This window comes from Globicephala melas, chromosome 10 (assembly GCF_963455315.2).
Source record: "Globicephala melas chromosome 10, mGloMel1.2, whole genome shotgun sequence".
Lineage (NCBI taxonomy): Eukaryota > Metazoa > Chordata > Mammalia > Artiodactyla > Delphinidae > Globicephala > Globicephala melas.
The window spans coordinates 91,169,615-91,188,264 of NC_083323.1; the positions used below are offsets into that span (position 1 = coordinate 91,169,615).

Here is an 18,650-nt window from a genome sequence, read left to right on the forward strand (position 1 = left end):
CATCAGCTCAAAAAGGGCTTCCTCTTTCAAAACAGAATGAAACATTCTATTTCAAAATAGAATGAAACCGTTTAGACTTTAGGAAATAATCTAGCCTCACCCCTCCCTTCAGGAAGGCAAGGCCTTATTCATATTTTTTCATTGAGGTAGCAGAGGACTAGAGACATACTCAAAGTCACAGAATAAGTGGTAAGCGGAAACGCTTTAAAAAAATAGGATCAGTCTTTGCTTCATATTATATACAACTACTAAACAGAGTCTTTAGACAACTGCCTTTTACTGTGTCACCTAAATAGACTCCAAAACTAGATGCAGTGCTTAGGCAAATATCGGGGTTTTAACAACATTTTGAAAGTTAAACAATGGAATTAAATTTAAAATTTGATGGTGATTTTATCTGCATGCCAAAATAATTTCAAAACGTCATTTCTTTCCTTAAAATAATGGAGCTGCTGAAAAGTGTCATATCTCTTTGTTTTCCTGTTATCTGAAAAACTACAGGGGATGTCATATCTGCACTCCAGTAAGACAGAAGTCCACGGTCGTCTGAAATCCACCAACTGCGTGGTAGATAGTAGAATGGTGGTGAAGATAACTGACTTTGGCTGCAATTCCATTTTACCTCCAAGAAAAGGTCTGTCATGAGTGAAATTTTTACTAGTTTCCCACTTAAAAAATTTTTTTTTCTCACAAGTCCATTTAAGGTGCTCAGGAAATGGTGATACTGATCAGAAAATAAACACTTGGAGTTGTAAGAGGCATCAGCTGGGTCATTCTCCAGCACTACCCCCTTCTCAGTGTTCAGTGCATGCTTGTCCAGTTGAACAAATCTCCTCTGTGGATTTCCTTCATCTGTGTGTCCTTGATATCAGGGAGAAATCATAAAGAAGTTATTGGCTTGTGGAAGCAGGACTGCGTGAAAAAATACAGAAGTTAGAGCAGTAAGAGATCTTAGAAATCGTCTGATCGAACCCTCTTCATTTGTAGAAGACAGAATTGAAGCTCAGAGAGGTTAAGAGGTTTGCCCAAGAAGACAGAGTACAAGGCTGAGGACCCGTTTCCCAATTCTAGACTTCATTCATTTATCTGTGATAATGATAAGAAATGATGATGATAAGAAAAAAGTCTTATCAGTAAAACATATTCATACCTATCCCTTTCAGGATTGTGATGAGGGTCAAAAAAGTAACACACAAAAAAGTGACTTGTAAAGTATAAAGGGCTTTTCATGTTGAACATTCACCTGTTCTTTACTAGAATTCTGGGTTAAACAGCCTCAGAAGGCTAGGACTCATATATGCCTCAAAATACTACCTGGATCCAAAAACTAAATTCTATCTCTAATTCTACTTTGGAATCCTCTAGTTTTCCCTTAATGGAGGAAAAATTAGAGTTCTGCCCCCCACTTCTTCAGTCATGTCAAGGATGCTAGGACATTGGACTCAATCTAGTAAGTGCTTGTTGAGGACCTACTGTGTGCCAAGCAGTGCTCATCATGGAGTGAGCAAATCTCTTTCATGAAATGACTCACCTTCATGAAATGACTCACCTTGACACAGCATCAGATGAACTGCAGGCCAAATCCTATCCTTCTGGACATTATCCAGTTATACCTACCTATCTGTGGGGTCGGTTATCGGAAATTTTAGCGTAAGTAGATTTAGTTCCCTTCCCACAAGTTTAACCATTAGGATCAGTCGTTCATGGATCACAAGCCACATGAATTCACAAGACACAAATTCAAAAAGGCAGTGAACAGTTGGATGGAAAACTAAATGAGGAAAGTGTGCTTCATCTTAAGCATATCACCGTACTGAAAACACATGAATCTGTAGGTTTATTTAATTGAAAATGCTGAAGGTAGAAATCTCAAAAAGTCTGCAAGGAGCTAGGTGATCCTGGAAAACCTCCAAGGGATGTTGGAGGCTAATTAATTGTACGCCCTCATTATTATACATAAGATATGTGATAGCGGTCCAAAACCCAAGTCTATAGGAGCCAAACACAGGACCCAGGAGTGCTTCACTCGTGTGAAGTAGACTTGATGGAAAGCACTAGGAATAGCAGGCACACTAGTAAAACGTGAGTAAAGTGTGTGCATTCTTTTTTTAAATAATACTGCGAGCACCAAAGAAAACACATCTGTGGATAATAGCTGACTTCATGACTGCCGGTATGTCACACCCAGAAAATATCAGTGATGGTCTCTTTGTTCAAATGTTCTGTCTTTATTTTCTTTTAGGAGACATCAAAATATGTATTTATAATGTTTTATATTACATAAAATATATAAATATATAGTTTTAAAATATTTATAGAGGCTTTCATAGGTTTTTGCCATATGTTCCGTAAGCTATTAAATCCTCAGCCTCTTACATTCTACTGCCTTCACCCCACAAATATTTACTGAGCGCTTCCTATACCCCAGGTTCTGGTCTAGGTAGACCTTGAGGGTTTTCAGAACTGTGATCCAGGCAGTTTTAGGGAAGGCGTTGCCATATCTCCTCACCCAAATCCTGGCATTACCTAGTCAGCTTGGAAGGCAAGTGTGTGTTCTGCCCCATCACCAGCATCAGTATGGTAGAGGGACTTAAAAATAAAAGCAAGTTGGGGACCTCTGGGCCGCTCACCCCTGCCTCAACGTCACGATCTCAATGCTGAACGCACAGACCTGTGGACTGCCCCGGAGCACCTGCGCCAAGCCAACATCTCGCAGAAAGGAGACGTGTACAGCTATGGGATCATCGCCCAGGAGATCATCCTGCGGAGAGAAACCTTCTACACGCTCAGCTGTCGGGACCAGAAGGGTGAGAGTCTGACCCTTCGGGGGCCTTCCCTGGGACCCAGCAGGAATTCTAGGCTGACTGAGACCCCGAGGTTTCTGTGACCACATCTCAGTCCCTCATCTGCGAAAACAATGTCGCATCTACCCTCCACACTCCACGGGGTAGTTGGAGGAATTCAGTGACAGTATGAACGTTAGAGGGCTCTGAAAAGCATAGGACAATATACCACTGCCAGCTGCCACTACCGCCAGCAATTTTGTGAGATAGAGAATCTCGCCTTACAATTTCTTGCTTTCCTTCTGATTCCAGTAAGAGACGTGTGTCTGCTTCACACCTGAACTAGATCACTCTAGCGGGACAACACATATTTCAGTTCTTACTAAGAGCAGATCTATGGTTTTGTCACATGTCCTCTCAGGGAGGAAACGTCTCCTTCCGTTCATCCAGTCCTCGCTTTACTGAGCACTTACTATGTGCCAGCTCTTACCTGTCTGGGGGATGGAGGTGGCTAAGGGATATAGGGAGGACAGGCTAGGGTCTTGGTCAGAGGAAGCCTCCCTAAGACAGCAGTCTCTGAGTTAAGTTTTAAAGGGTTAGTAGCCTTAACTTAAGGTAATCTCCTGGGTGTAAGGGGGCATGAGACCCCTTCGCCTGGTGGATCGTCCATTCATTCACATCTGTCTGTCAAGTGCTGGCCTCGGCTCTGCCACGCTCCCACTGGGTACCCACCCAGGCACGGTGAACCAGTTCAGAGTCTGGAGGCTGCTGCTAAAATTCCTTCACGCTGCATTCTTTCTTGTAATTTGAATTCTTCCTACCCCACCAGAGAAGATTTTCAGAGTGGAGTATTCCGACGGAGTGAAACCCTTCCGCCCTGATCTGTTCCTGGAAACAGCAGAGGAAAGAGAGCTGGAAGTGAGTATATCTCCCTGCATGGAGTTTTCCGGGGCCTCTGCAAGAGGACCACAGACTGGGTGGATTAACACAACAGAAATGTATACGCTTACAGTTCTGGAGGCCAGGAGTGTGAAATGAGTTGCCAGAAGGTCATGCTTCTTCCAGAGGTTCTAGGGGAGAATCCATTCCTTGCTCCTTCCAGGAGCTTCCGGTGGCTACTGACATTCCTTGGCTTGTGGCCACAATGCTCTAATCTCTGCTTCCAGGCCACATTCTCCTCTTCTGTCTGTCTAATCTCCCTCTACTTCCCTCCTATATAAGGATACATGTGATTACAATCAGACCCATCAAGATAATCCAGATTATCTCCCCATGCAAGACCCTTCACTTAATCACATCTGCAAAGACCCTTTTTCCAAATAAGGTAACTGGTTCCAGGGGTTGGGACACACCCTTGAGAGCCGCTATCAGCCTACCATACTCCCAACTCAGGAAGGAACTCAAGTACACATTACATTCTCGATTTTTAGGAGCTAAAAGAGCAAGATTCCATGTGATACCCATATTAAGCTTATAAATACTACCTCCTGGTTAAAAAAATAAATACGCCAACATCTAGAAACAATAGAGAAATGTACTTTCACTCTTTCTATCCTTCCCCTGAAGAAAATGGAGATTTCCTCTGTATCTGCTTAATTTTTTTGTAATCCCTCACAGAGGCCTTTAAGGCCTGTGGGAAAAAAAATTCTAATTTTTTTTTTTAGAATTTTATCTGAGCTTTTATAATCCAGAAGATGGTAAGTAAATGTTTAAAAAATATTTATGGTCGGGGGACTTCCCTGGTGGTGCAGTGGTTGAGAGTCCGCCTGCCGATGCAGGGGACACGGGTTCGTGCCCCAGTCCGGGAAGATCCCACATGCCGCGGAGCGGCTGTGCCCGTGAGCCATGGCCACTGAGCCTGCGCGTCCGGAGCCTGTACTCCGCAACGGGAGAGGCCACAGCAGTGAGAGGCCCACGTACCGCCAAAAAAAAAATATATATATATATATATATATATTTATGGTTGTTAAAAAATTTTTTTAAACTTTTGTTCCTTGCAGGATAAAGATAAAAATATTTTGCTTTAATTTGCAAGCAACCTGCCAGATGCGGTTATGGCCAGACTCTGCTGGGCACGAATGGGCCATTTTTACTTCTCTCTCTCTTTTGCAGCATTAAAGGCAGGTTGTACCCAGGGTTCTGAGCTACATCTGCTTCTATCCTTGCTTCTCCTCATGCCTTCCTTTCCTCCTGCTTTTCTGGATCCTGGGATTCCTCCCCACACATCAGCATCTCTCTTCTCAAACCCTCCTTTCTAGTCTGAGTGTATCCACATGTCGTTTACAACCTCTTTCACCAAAGCATCCTCCTCGTCAGTTCACTCATGTGGCTGGATGTTTCTGGAATTGGATATGAGGAATTCGACTGCATTATCTAGTAGCTGGTTCCAGCAGAATACAGGCCCAAAACTCCAAGACTTGGCAATGCCTGAAGAGCATCTGCTGTTTCACGGGCGGTGCCATATCAGCCCATTTGTCAGTGCTTCTTCTGTCCCTTCTTTGCTAAGGCATAAGCCAGCAGATCGTTTTCCCAGGCAGGAGCATCACCTAGTGGTGAGTACAGGCAACCACGGTTCCATACCGTGGTCCTGTCCCTCCCCAGGGACTCTTGTTAAGGCAAAAGAACGCAGGTAGGGACTGTATCTAGTACCATTTGTGATCCTGTTTGGGGTCAGAGTGAAGAACAAACTTTATTATTTAAAACAAATGGTTTTCACCATGCTTTTTGATCCCACAAAAGCTGCAAACAAGTGGTATCAAACGAAAGATGGTTTCACAGACTTCCTCGCGTCTCCCTCTCCCTCCGTACCTCCCCTTCCTCGCTTCTCTTCACCGCAGCTGGGCATTGCATCACCTGGGGAACTTAAAAATGTATAGATTAGTGTCCTTCGGCCATGCAACATCTGGGACATACTTATGCTAAAGAAACTATTCGTTGTTTATCTGAAATTCAAGTTTAACTGGGTGTCCTGTATTTCTATTTGCTATATCTGAGAACCCTAACAAGGCCCCTTCCCAAACCGGTTAATTCAGAATGTCCCAAAATCATAAGAAGTTTTGTGAACGCTCCCCAGGCGATTCCACGGTCAGGCATGGTTGAAAACTAATGTCATAGAGCCTCACTCATTTAGAGTCACTTGCCTCGTACTCACAGAGCCCAGCTGTTTATTGCCATCCCCTGCACAAAGCCTGCAAACGTCCGTCCGTGAAGCATTTTGTCTCTCCCATCAACCCCACCTGGTCTAAATCAGTATCTCCGTTTTCCTTAGTTTAGGATCGAAGGGAAGGGTTGATGGTTTATCACAGGATACTGAATAAAGTTCCCTGTGCTGTACACTAGGACCTTGTAGTTTATCCATTCTAAATGTAATTGTTTGCATCTACTAACCCTACACTCCCAGTCCATCCCACTCCCTCCCCCTTCCCCTTGGCAACCACAAGTCTGATCTCTATGTCTATGAGTCTGTTTCTGTTTTGTAGATAGGTTCATTTGAGCCGTATTTTAGATTCTACCTATAAGTGATATCATATGGTATTTGTCTTTCTCCTTCCAACTTACTTCACTTCCACCTCTTCTCTCTTCCAGGTCTATCTGCTTGTCAAAAACTGCTGGGAGGAAGATCCAGAAAAGAGGCCAGACTTCAAGAAAATCGAGAATACACTGGCCAAGATATTTGGGTAGGGCTGAAATTTTTACTTTTCCCTTCTAATTTCAGATTTTTCTAATAATAGCTGACATTCTGTGGCAGCTAAGTATGAGAATGTCTTTTCTAATGAAAGATCACAGACTACAATACCTGTCTCCAAAAAATTAAAATGGTATGGAGATGAACAGACCGTTTTCTTGGGGGAATAATCACTTGAAACGTTAAGTACTGTACTCAAGGGCAAAACTTGCCTGATTCGAAAATAAATTCTGACTGATCTGTTAAAAATATAGTTCCCTGACCCTTCTGCAGGTAATTAGGATTTAGAAGTCTAGTACAAATCTGCACAAAACCCTGGATAATTCTGAAGATCAAAAAGTTTCTTACAGGGCTTCCCTGGTGGCGCAGTGGTTGAGAGTCCGCCTGCCGATGCAGGGGACGCGTGTTCGTGCCCCGGTCCGGGAAGATCCCACATGCCGCGGAGCGGCTGGGCCCGTGAGCCATGGCCGCTGAGCCTGCGCGTCCAGAGCCTGTGCTCCGCAACGGGAGAGGCCACAACAGTGAGAGGCCGCGTACCGCAAAAAAAAAAAAGTTTCTTACAGTTTTAAAATCTTAAGATCAGCAACTTCGGCCTTAAGCACTTGAGCCATGAATCGGATTATAATTCAGGATCAAAAAAAGTAACATACGGTTATCCAGTAAGACTGAACTTCAGATTTCCCATGTTTTCGGTTAGGGTGCGGGGTGAGAAAAATAGCTCTGAGGTAAGAGTTAGGAGATCTAGTTTCTAGGCTAGGATCTAATAATAGCTAGTTGTGGGACATTGGGCAAAACACCCGAACTGGGTATCAATTTTGTTGCTGGTAAAATTGGAATGAAAAAAGATGATTTCTGCAGTTCCTTCCAGCTCTTTCTGTAGTTCTCATCAAGTCAAAGACACAGATACTTAGTGAAGCTAATTTAATAAAGCCCAGGACCGAGGTGGGGTAGAGTGAAGACAATGAAAGTGGGACCATTGATTGTTTGATCTAAACCGTCATATGTGGAAAAGGAGCAGGAAATAATAAATGATTTATTATTTTCATTCCTTCCCAGACCTGTTACTAAGAGCAGATGAGATTGTATGTGTGACAGATGAAATGTAAGCTCGTGAAGATAAAACTAGGCCCCTGATATTTAGCCTTTAATATGGTGGTTCTCAACTTGGCCGCACACTGAAATCACCTGGGGAGATTTTTAAACTACTGGTGCCAGAATCCTACCCTAGAGAGTCTGGTGTAATTGATCTGGGTGCAGGCTGGCATCAGGAGTTTAAATAAGCTCCTCAAGTGATTAAAATACACAGCCAAGGTTGAGGAAACTGTTTTAATTGAATCAATTCATCATGAAATAAGATAATCCATCCCTTACACCTGCTCCCTCACTCTTTCTACCCAACTAGACTCCATAATGGTTTCCGGTAAGAATCTCCTAGGGACCTTGTTAAATATTTCTCTTAATACCAAACCTAGCAGTTTCCAGTCATATAGGTCTGTGATAGGTCTGTGATAGAAAAGTACTCAATTTTTAACAAACATCCCGCCCCACACCAAGGGGATTATGATGTAGTCCATCTTTTTGAGTACAGAAATGGCAACTTGTAATTGTTGTTGTGATAATGAAATGGTATGATCTATTCATCCCTTCACAACAGCTGTGTGGGACTCAGTGTGCCTCCCGACTGGGCTCTGCACCTAGGCGTGTCACAGGGTCACGAGAAGCTGCCATCTCATCTAAGTTGTCTTGATCTAACAAAATACGGCAGAGTTAGAGCTTTTGCTCTAGGACCCTGACTCTGTCTGAGGAGATACTATATAAGGCTCAGCTTTACTTTTCTTGGTCCTTTTCTTATGTTCCCCTTTATTGCAAGTTGCTCCTTATTAAAATTTTAGAAAATATGAATAAGCAAACAAGAAAGTAAAAACATCACCTAGTTTTTAATAGATGGCCACCAGTTTTCAAAAATTAAAAATGGGACGATAATTTTTGCTGTTTTATAAACTGGCTTTTTTCACTTATTAATATAGAGGTAGCATCTTTGTGTGTACCACGATTCTAATTTGTGTTTAATGATACATTCATATTCCATCGTTTCATATTTCAATCACTTTTTGTTACACATTTAGGTTACTTTTAAATGTTTGCTTGTGAAGAATACCGTGGCTTTCTTTGTAGTTAACTTTCAGCACATGCGTGATTGTTTCCTTCGGATAATTCTTAGAAGTAGGGTTGATGGGCCGATCGGCATGAGCATCTTAAAGCTTATGACACATTTTACCAGATTTCCCTCCAGAAAGGCTGTAATGTATCTTTTTCTTCCGTCTTACCTACATTGATTACCATTGTGCTCACATTTGTTTTTCTTTTTTTAAAATGCTATTTCTAAAAAAAAAAAAAAATGTTATTTCTTTGATCCTTCCTCAGGTTAAAAATTTTTGCTACATTTGTTGGTCATTTTTATCCTTTCTTAGTTTAATTACCTGTCTATGATATTTACCCATTGTTTTAATGGATGTTCATGTTTTCTTGATAATATGGAGACCTCTTCATCTATCACTACCTACAGCCTTTTCCATGACCAAAAAAATGAAACTTATATGGATACCTTGATCCGACGTCTGCAGCTGTATTCCCGAAACCTGGAACATCTGGTGGAAGAAAGGACACAGCTGTACAAGGCAGAGAGGGACAGGGCTGACAGGCTTAATTTCATGTTGCTCCCAAGGTAAGGAAGTCCTCCCGCGGACGTGATCTTCCAGCCTCCGCAGACATGCTCAGCCCTTAAGGCTGAAAGCCAAAGCGTATTTGTCTAGCATTGGTCTTCTCTGTATTTATATAGGATTGGTCCCTTTCGCATATTCTTCAACAGATTGTTGTGTTTAAAAATGCACGTATCCCCACTTTTCCAGGCACTGCTCTAGATACACTTGAACAATTTAATATGTACAGAACATGTATTTATTCTGGATGCTAGTAAATAAATAAGAATCATACTGTATTAGGCGTTGTGACAACATTATTGAATTTTTTATGTATATAAAGCCATACGTTTTAGAGTGGTTTCTATCAGTCTTATTTTACACTTCTATGACACTGTGAACTAAGGAAGAAGAATTTTTTTGTTTGTTTGTTTTTTTTTTTTTTTTTTTACACGGAACTCTCACTGTTGTGGCCCCTTCCGGACACGCAGCCTCAGCGGCCATGGCTCATGGGCCCAGCCGCTCCACGGCATGTGGGATCTTCCCGGACCGGGGCACAAACCCATGTCGCCTGCATCGGCAGGCGGATTCTCAACCACTGCGCCACCAGGGAAGCCCAAGAAGAAGAATTTTTAAAAATCAAAGGTGAAGAAAGAGACCAAAAAATTTGTCTGTTTCAATAATAAGCTATAGGTAGAATCTCTAAACCTTCAGAAGTAAACTGCTCACCTTCAGACTGAGTTGGAGTGTATTAAAATAAATTATGCTATTTCCCACCAAACATTTTAATTTAGTGCTGATTTAAATATAACATGTTGTTACTTAGTGCATTTTAGTCAAGTTTATATTGCACAATAAAATATGAGAAAATATTTTTTTTTTAAAAATTCATGTACCTTGCTAAGCCTTGCCCTGGTTTGCACTGTCTGAATAGCTAGAAGAAAGAGGCTGTTTTCCAGTGGCTGTGTGGTACCATGGAAGGAGCATGGATGGTAGAGTTAAGGTGACCTGGGTTCCAGCACCTCTTGGCCACTTCTGCTAAGTCTGGGACCTTAGGCCAGTCACTGTCTCTCCCCAGTCCAAAAATGGAAATTAAAGTTTTCCTACAGAATCTGTAAGCTTTAAGGCATTTTCAGGCACTAAGTGTTAGTTTCTTTGCTTTCTTCTGTCTGCCTCAAAGTAGAGGCCAAATTACAAGAAGTGGGAGCATCTTTAGTGGAGAAGGTATGGTTCCACTCTCCCCAGGTGTCTCATCACACAGGCATCTACGGGCTGACCTCTATTTTGTGAAACAATATTACAACCATGACAGAAGAGAAAGAAATTAAGGTTGAAATCCCAGTTTAACGTTTTATAAGTGTTGGTCCTCAGGTAATAACTAAGAAATGTTAAGATAAGCAAGAAATTAAAATGTGAATAGCTGGGAAATAGGTTGGACCAAGGGACCCACAACTTTCACAAATGAGAGGTGATTTTCTCTGCTCAATGAATGATAAACTGTCCTCTTAGATTAAGGATAAGCGAGGCAGTGTCGCATTGGGTGAAATCATGGAAACTGAGGTCAGCTAGGCCTGACTTCAAATCATGGTTCCACCACCTACTTGTGATCTGCAGCCTTGGACAAGTTACCTAAACACTGCAAGCCTGTTTCCCGTCATAGGCTGGCTCAAAGAATCCTCTAAAATAATGTGCACAATGTAGGGTACTTAGCACAGTGTCTGTAACGTCCATGGTTGTTATTACTATGCATAGTAGTTACGACTTTTATATATTACTTGCATTAATTATTATTTTATTTTGAACCCATGCTCATTGAGCATATCAGCTCTACATTAATAAAGGAATGATTTTGAGCTCGTATGAGTTGTTTTCTAAATAAAGAAATAGTTTCTGTTCTACAAGCCTGAATGAGGAGGTAGGAGTTACACACATGCCCTGTTCAGCCATCTGGCCCTGAAGAAAGCCTAATGCAGAACCCATGTGCCCTCAGTCTGGCATTGGTACCCTGGGCATAGGCTGGAGCCCTTATTATTCACTTTAGAGATGGAGTTTCTGTTAGTGCTCTGCGAATGTTCTTTATGTAATGCATCAGTCCTTGCCTGGCCTTTCATGCTGAGTTGTGACAAAAACAACATCCTGATGATTTAGCTGCCTTCCCAGCTTTTTATCACTGATGGTTTTAACCAATAATGACACTCACGATTTGAAACAGCTGGCTTAGCACCGTGGATTTTTTTCCTACCCTTGGTTCAGTGTGCCATGTTGACCACTAGACGGGAGATGTTCCTGTTGGATCACCAAAGACTGTAGGGCAAGGGCTGCAATACACAGTGACTGCAGGGCAAGTCACTTTGATCATTTATATACAAGTTCTTTATATTTGCAAAAGAAAACTAAAATATACATGCATGACACCTAGACGAATCCAAAATAAATATTACAGCAAAATTGTGAATAAGTTGCAGGTAGGAGCTAGACACTTATTTCACGTACTCCTGGGGGGTTTGAAACAGGTTAAAATAGAAGTTTTTTCTACCTATGGAAAAAACTACCTACCTGTGGGAAGCACTTCTAAGACTCTGTATACTGTGTCAGCAAAAACCTGTTATCAAAGTTCACCAGGTTAAGTCATAGCCGTTCCTTCATTTATCCACCAACATTAGTTTCTCTCTCAGGTAACATACTATTTTCTAAGCTCGTATGACTTTTCAGCTATAAGCAGTAAAATGAAGGGCAAAGATGGCGAAGTATCCAATCTTATCATTAGTCTGTGTAGCCTCCAAATAATCTGCACCCTTCCACGGGGCACGTAAAGAACCGCCGCCCCAGACGTGCCCCTGCGAATCTGACCAGCCACACGGCGGGGACGGTTTTCAAGTTTCCAGATTTCATCATCGTACCCACTGCAAGGACCTCCCCTGATGCTCTGAAGGTTTTCTAAATGAGTTTTGGGAATGCTGGTGGTTGGTTGGCTGTCTGTTTTCCAGGAAAGTGCCAGACCTTCTTCCTTTACTGCAGCCAGCACACCTCCAAATCTTCCCCATCACCCCGAGGATCCGAGGCCTGGGTTGTGCAGGAATGTGAAGGGTGGAAGTTACTGAGTTCCAGCACTGGCTCTGCCCTCAGTGGCTCTGGGACCTTGTGCAAGTCATACTTTTTATTTGGTTGGGTTTTTCTGGCTGCACCGTGCAGCTTGTGGGATCTCAGTTCCCCGACCAGGGATTGAACCCAGGCTCTGGACAGTGAAAGCATGGAGTCCTAACCACTGGGCCGCCAGGGAACTCCCCATACTTTCTTTTTAAGCCTCAGCTTTCTCATCTGGAAAAGTAAGGGATTTTACTGTCGTACCTCCCAGCTTGCAGGTGGTCCGTACTCTGGTCCTTTACCAAGTGATCCCAAAGGCAGACAGGGAACACGCAGCCTCATGTCAGCACCCCTCCACCCCATTTACTCAATGAAAAGGCAACTTGGCACATAAAGGAAGCGTGGCATCTCTTCTTGTGGTTCTTCTCTCTTAATTCTGAGCCTAATATACTGCCCTTTATGTCTGTTCAACAGAGATAGTCTAAGTTGCTTCTATTCGACTTGTGCAGTTTTAGCAGAATTTTAACTTGTTTACGTGGTAACTGATGTTGCTTTTTAAAGGACCCAATTCTGCTCCAAAATGTTTCAAATAAATCCGGGTTCAGAATATATCAGAATTCATTTTAAATACATTATTTCTTCATAGTGATATTAAACAAGGCCGTGTTAAATATGCCAGGGAAGTAAAACTATTTACTGATGAGAAAGTCAGATCTGATAGCTATCGTGAGTCAAGCTCTTACATCAATGACACACTCTCCTTCTCGGCTTCTGGATGTAGAGCGCTATCTAGAAGAAGCTATCAATAGAGAGGTAAAAAGTGAGCAAGTATTAGGATTGTGTAGGTATTACAGTTACGTGTACATGTATATTAGTGTTATAATCAAGTATTAATACTGAACCTCCTATTCATCTGAGGTCAAATACATGTGTTATGTGTGTGTGTAGTATATTCATACATTCGGTTCATGCCAACTGTCTTTGCTTCCTAGCCACACAATTCACTGGAAATCCCCAATTTTAGAATTCCTGGTGGACAATTAGTACAGCCTCAAAGATTTCTGTAGGGGAAGAAGAAATTTGCTGAAGTTGAAGGCCTTGTTTTTCGCTTCCTCATCTAGGCTGGTGGTCAAGTCTCTGAAGGAGAAAGGCATCGTGGAGCCTGAACTATACGAGGAAGTTACAATCTACTTCAGTGACATTGTGGGGTTCACCACCATCTGCAAGTATAGCACCCCCATGGAAGTGGTGGACATGCTCAATGACATCTATAAGAATTTTGACCGCATTCTCGATCACCACGACGTGTACAAGGTAACCACTTCACCTAATAGGCTGAATGATGGTTCAGCCCCAGGTCAGCAGAACCAGAATCGGTTGTTTCTGTTATTACAGTCCTCCGTCGCTACCCACTAGCCCCTCTGCCCCAGGATTGGTTCCAGGACCCCCATGGATCCCCAAATCCCCAGATGCTCAAGTCCCTTGTATAAAATGGCATATTTGCATATGACCTATGTACATCCCCATGTACTTTAAATCATCTCTAGATTACTTATAATACCTAATACAATGTAGATGCTATATAAATAGTTGCTGGAGTGTGGCAAATTCAAGTTTTACGTTTTGGAACTTTCTGGAATTTTGTTTAAATATTGTTGATTCATGGTTCATTGAATCCACAGTGCGGAACCTGTGGATACAGAGGCCAACTCTACTCAGGTCTTGTCCTTTGTAATTTAAGATTTAATGAATTAGTGGTTGAATCTGAGCTAAAAGTGAAGGGAAGTGGAAGAATAAGAAGGGTCGTAAGTCGAAATGACCTTGTGACTTTAAGGACCAATATGAAAGACACAACATACAGTCCAGCAGGAATGAATTTGGGGTGTTAAATTTAGGGAAAATGGTTTACTCTTCAGTCATCTTCACAAAATGGGCAGTGTTTAGGCTGATTATGAATGAAGGAGAGAAGGTACCAGAGTTATTCTCAGGAGAATTGGAATCTTTTGTCATTGTTGCTGAAGTAGCAAGCATCGTTCGAAGAAGAGTAAAGAACAGAGCTGGATCTGTTGCCTGACCAGAGTGCCGGCCAGTTCCGGGCTGATAATGTCTGAATCGGAAGAGTAAAGGAGAATTGCATTCCCACATTTTCATGTTGGAAAAGCAGCAGAGCATGTGGAACAAGTAACTTCAGAATTAGAGCTCTTTATTCAAATCCCAGGTTGCCCCACCTCATTGCATGACCTCATAAAATATAGTATTTAATTTCAGCAAGTCTCAATCTACCTATCAGTAAAATGGCACAATAATACCTAACTCAATGGATTATTTTGAAGATTACTGAGATAAACAATATGACTAAAACTCTGTATGCTTAAGTTTAGGGGTCATTCATGTAACAGTCTGTTATGATGGTTTTACCCACAGGAAGGACTTCCTTTTAGGATTTATCTTAGCCCAGTCCTCACCCTATGTAGATCAGAAAGCCATGCTAACAAGAGTTCCCGTTGAATAGAAAATGATTATGCTTTTTTTTTTTTTTCCTTTTTTGTGGTAGGTGGGCCTCTCACTGCTGTGGCCTCTCCCGTTGCGGAGCACAGGCTCCGGACGCGCAGGCTCAGTGGCGATGGCTCACGGGCCCAGCCGCTCCGCGGCATGTGGGATCTTACCGGACCGGGGCACGAACCCGTGTCCCCTGCATCGGCAGGCGGACTCTCAACCACTGCGCCACCAGGGAAGCCCGATTATGCATTTTAGAGATACTCAGCAAAATGAAGTTAACTAACCAACACACGTGAACAATGTATATGATTATGAAAATAATATTAAAAGGGAGAACACTTATCAAAGAATAAATAGGTCTACTGCCTATTACAAGAAAAGTGATTGGAATCATCATAGTACAAGAAAGTGTATTATATATTAGAGAAACCTATAATTATTATTTATTTTTTTTAACATCTTTATTGGAGTATAATTGCTTTACAATGTTGTGTTAGTTTCTGCTATATAACAAAGTGAATCAGCTATGCATATACATATATCCCCATATCCCCTCCCTCTTGCGTCTCCCTCCCACCCTCCCTATCCCACCCCTCTAGGTGGTCACAAAGCACCGAGCTGATCTCCCCGTGCTATGCGGCTGCTTCCCACTAGCTATCTGTTTTACATTTGGTAGTGTATATATGTCCATGCCACTCTCTCACTTCGTCCCAGCTTACCCTTACCCCTCCCGGTGCCCTCAGGTCCATTCTCTACATGTGTGTCTTTATTCCTGTCTTGCCCCTAGGTTCATCAGAACCTTTTTTTTTTTTTTTTTTTTAGATTCCATATATATGTGTTAGCATACAGTATTTGTTTTTCTCTTTCTGACTTACTTCACTCTGTATGACAGACTCTAGGTCCATCCACCTCACTACAAACAACTCAATTTCGTTTCTTTTTATGGCTGAGTAATATTCCATCGTATATATGTGCCACATCTTCTTTATCCATTCATCTGTCGATGGACACTTAGGTTGCTTCCATGTCCTGGCTATTGTAAATAGTGCTGCAGTGAACATTGTGGTACATGACTCATTTTGAATTATGGTTTTCTCAGGGTATGTGCCCAGTAGTGGGATTGCTGGGTCATATGGTAGTTCTATTTTTAGTTTTTTAAGGAACCTCCATACTGTTCTCCACAGTAGCTGTATCAATTTACATTCCCACCAACAGTGTAAGAGGGTCCCCTTTTCTCCACACCCTCTCCAGCATTTATTGTTTCTAGATTTTTTGATGATGGCCATTCTGACTGGTGTGAGATGATATCTCATTGTAGTTTTGACTTGCATTTCTCTAATGATTAGTGATGTTGAGCATCCTTTCATGTGTTTGTTGGCAACCTGTATATCTTCTCTGGAGAAATGTCTATTTAGGTCTTCTGCCCATTTTTGTATTGGGCTGTTTGTTTTTTTGATACTGAGCTGCTTGTATATTTTGGAGATTAATCCTTTGTCAGTTGCTTCGTTTGCAAATATTTTCTCCCATTCTGAGGGTTGTCTTTTCATCTTGTTTATGGTTTCCTTTGCTGTGCAAAAGCCTTTAGGTTTCATTAGGTCCCATTTGTTTATTTTTGTTTTTATTTCCATTTCTCTAGGAGGTGGGTCAGAAAGGATCTTGCTGTGATTTATGTCATAGAGTGTTCTGCCTGTGTTTTCCCTAAGAGTTTTATAGTGTCTGACTTTACATTTAGGTCTTTAATCCATTTTGAGTTTTATAATTATTTTTTGTCAAATAGTTTATAAAAAATGATAAGAGCCAAAGATGACTTTTCTGGTATTTAGAGGTGTTCCTAAAATTATATAAAACCATTCAGATTATTTCAACATTGATAGAATTGTCATCACATCTGGATGATTCATATTATTATAAAGTACTTTCATATGGTTAAAATCCTTTATAGCGGGGACTTCCCTGGTGGTGCAGTGGTTAAGAATCCGCCTGCCAATGCAGGCGACATGTGTTCAAGCCCTGATCCAGGAAGATCCCACATGCTGCGGAGCAACTAAGCCCGTGCACCACAACTACTGCAGCCCGTGCGCCTAGAGCCCGTGCTCCGCAACAAGAGAAGCCACCGCAATGAGAGTCTTGTGCACCGCAATGAAGAGTAGCCCCTGCTTGCCACAACTAGAGAAAGCCCGTGCGCAGCCACGAAGACCCAACACAGCCAAAAATTAATTTAAAATATATTTTTTAAAAAATCCTTTATAGTTGTTTTATCAACTATTTCACTAGGCTATAAAAACCCTGAAGAAATTAGCATAGAACTGGTCTTGAACTAGTCCCAGAAAAAGCGTACAGGGCCATGCTCATACTGAGTTCTCGAAAATTTTTTTTTTTTTTTTGCTACACGGGCCCCTCACTGTTGTGGCCTCTCCCGTTGCGGAGCACAGGCTCCAGACGCGCAGGCTCAGCGGCCACGGCTCACGGGCCCAGCCGCTCCGTGGCATGTGGGATCTTCCCGGACCGGGGCACGAACCCGAGTCCCCTGCATTGGCAGGTGGACTCCTAACCACTGCGCCACCAGGGAAGCCAATTTTTTATGTGACTAACTGCTTCTGTTTGATTTCTTGTGCCATTAGAAGGGGCAGATTCACTAATGAGAAACTACTTCCACAGGTGGAAACCATTGGTGATGCCTACATGGTGGCTAGTGGTTTGCCTAAGAGAAATGGCAACCGACATGCAATTGACATCGCCAAGATGGCTTTGGACATCCTCAGCTTCATGGGGACCTTTGAGCTAGAGCATCTTCCCGGCCTCCCAATATGGATCCGCATTGGAATTCACTCTGGTATGTAGTTGAGCATTGTAGCAATCGAGAACCGTATGTACCTGTGTGCACCGACTAAATCAGAAAGGTTAAAGGATCTTCAGACGTGATCAGTTTTCACATGAGGTTTACTCTTGAATCCTCCTGCCAAATACGAAGTCCCGTTACACATCCTGACATAATTAGACCTATAATTAGTCTCTGGAGAGTTCTAGGAAACGACAGCCGTGACAGCACTCATGGAACGATAAACACCCACCAACCACGAACTAAAATACCAAGCTCCGGACTTCCTATTCAAGCTGCCCTATTTACTATGTCATTTATCTCTTCCCCATTCCCTCCCTCTCCCCCACCCCCAACTTCTGTGTATTTTTTTCCCACTGAAATATTACAGTATCTTAAATGGATTATGTTATCTACAGGGGGAAAACATATCTGTTCAGATCCCTACAATAAAAGGGCGTTTATGTTCCCCCAACCCCTCAGTGGTACAGAAAGTACATGGATCACTTTAAAGATCATGAACCTTATCCAACCTTGAATGTAGAGATTTGAGAAGATGAGTTACGAATACAGCAAGTCCCCTACATACGAACCTTCAAGTTGCGAACTTTTAAAGATGCAAACATGCGTTCGCGTGTCCAGTCATGTAAGTTAGTTCACGTGTCTGGCGTATGTTGTCACATGCGTGCATCCTCTACAAGTGGTTGTGCTTTTGTGTACTTTACTGTACAGTACTGTTTAGAGTACAGTAGTACAGTATCTTTATTTCGAGCCCAGGATGTCCAGAAGTGAGCGTAAAAGCAGCGATGACGTCGCTGCTACTACTGTGCTTTTCAAGGTACTGTACTGTAAGATTAAAAATGTGTTCTTTATTTTTTGTGTTTGTTTTTTATGTATTATTTGTGTGAAAAGTATTATAAACCTATTACAGTACAGTACTATATAGCCAATTGTGTTAGTTGGTTACCTAGGCTAACTTTGTTGGACTTACAAACAAATTAGACTTAACACGCTCTCGGAACAGAGCTCGTTCCTATGTAGGGACTTATGGTATTACAGAAAAATATAGTGGTAGAGGAACT

General features: G+C 42.1%; 1 protein-coding gene across 1 annotated transcript in view; it reads left to right on the forward strand.

Annotated features, from left to right (window-relative positions):
* Positions 1-18,650, forward strand: part of GUCY2C (guanylate cyclase 2C) — a 108,799-nt gene that overhangs the window by 81,700 nt on the left and 8,449 nt on the right. The window contains exons 19-25 of the mRNA XM_030841351.2: positions 502-634; positions 2,670-2,807; positions 3,613-3,701; positions 6,369-6,460; positions 9,035-9,193; positions 13,373-13,565; positions 17,409-17,583. Of these exons, the coding sequence (XP_030697211.1) occupies positions 502-634; positions 2,670-2,807; positions 3,613-3,701; positions 6,369-6,460; positions 9,035-9,193; positions 13,373-13,565; positions 17,409-17,583 (979 nt within the window). The remainder of the gene's footprint in view (positions 1-501; positions 635-2,669; positions 2,808-3,612; positions 3,702-6,368; positions 6,461-9,034; positions 9,194-13,372; positions 13,566-17,408; positions 17,584-18,650) is intronic.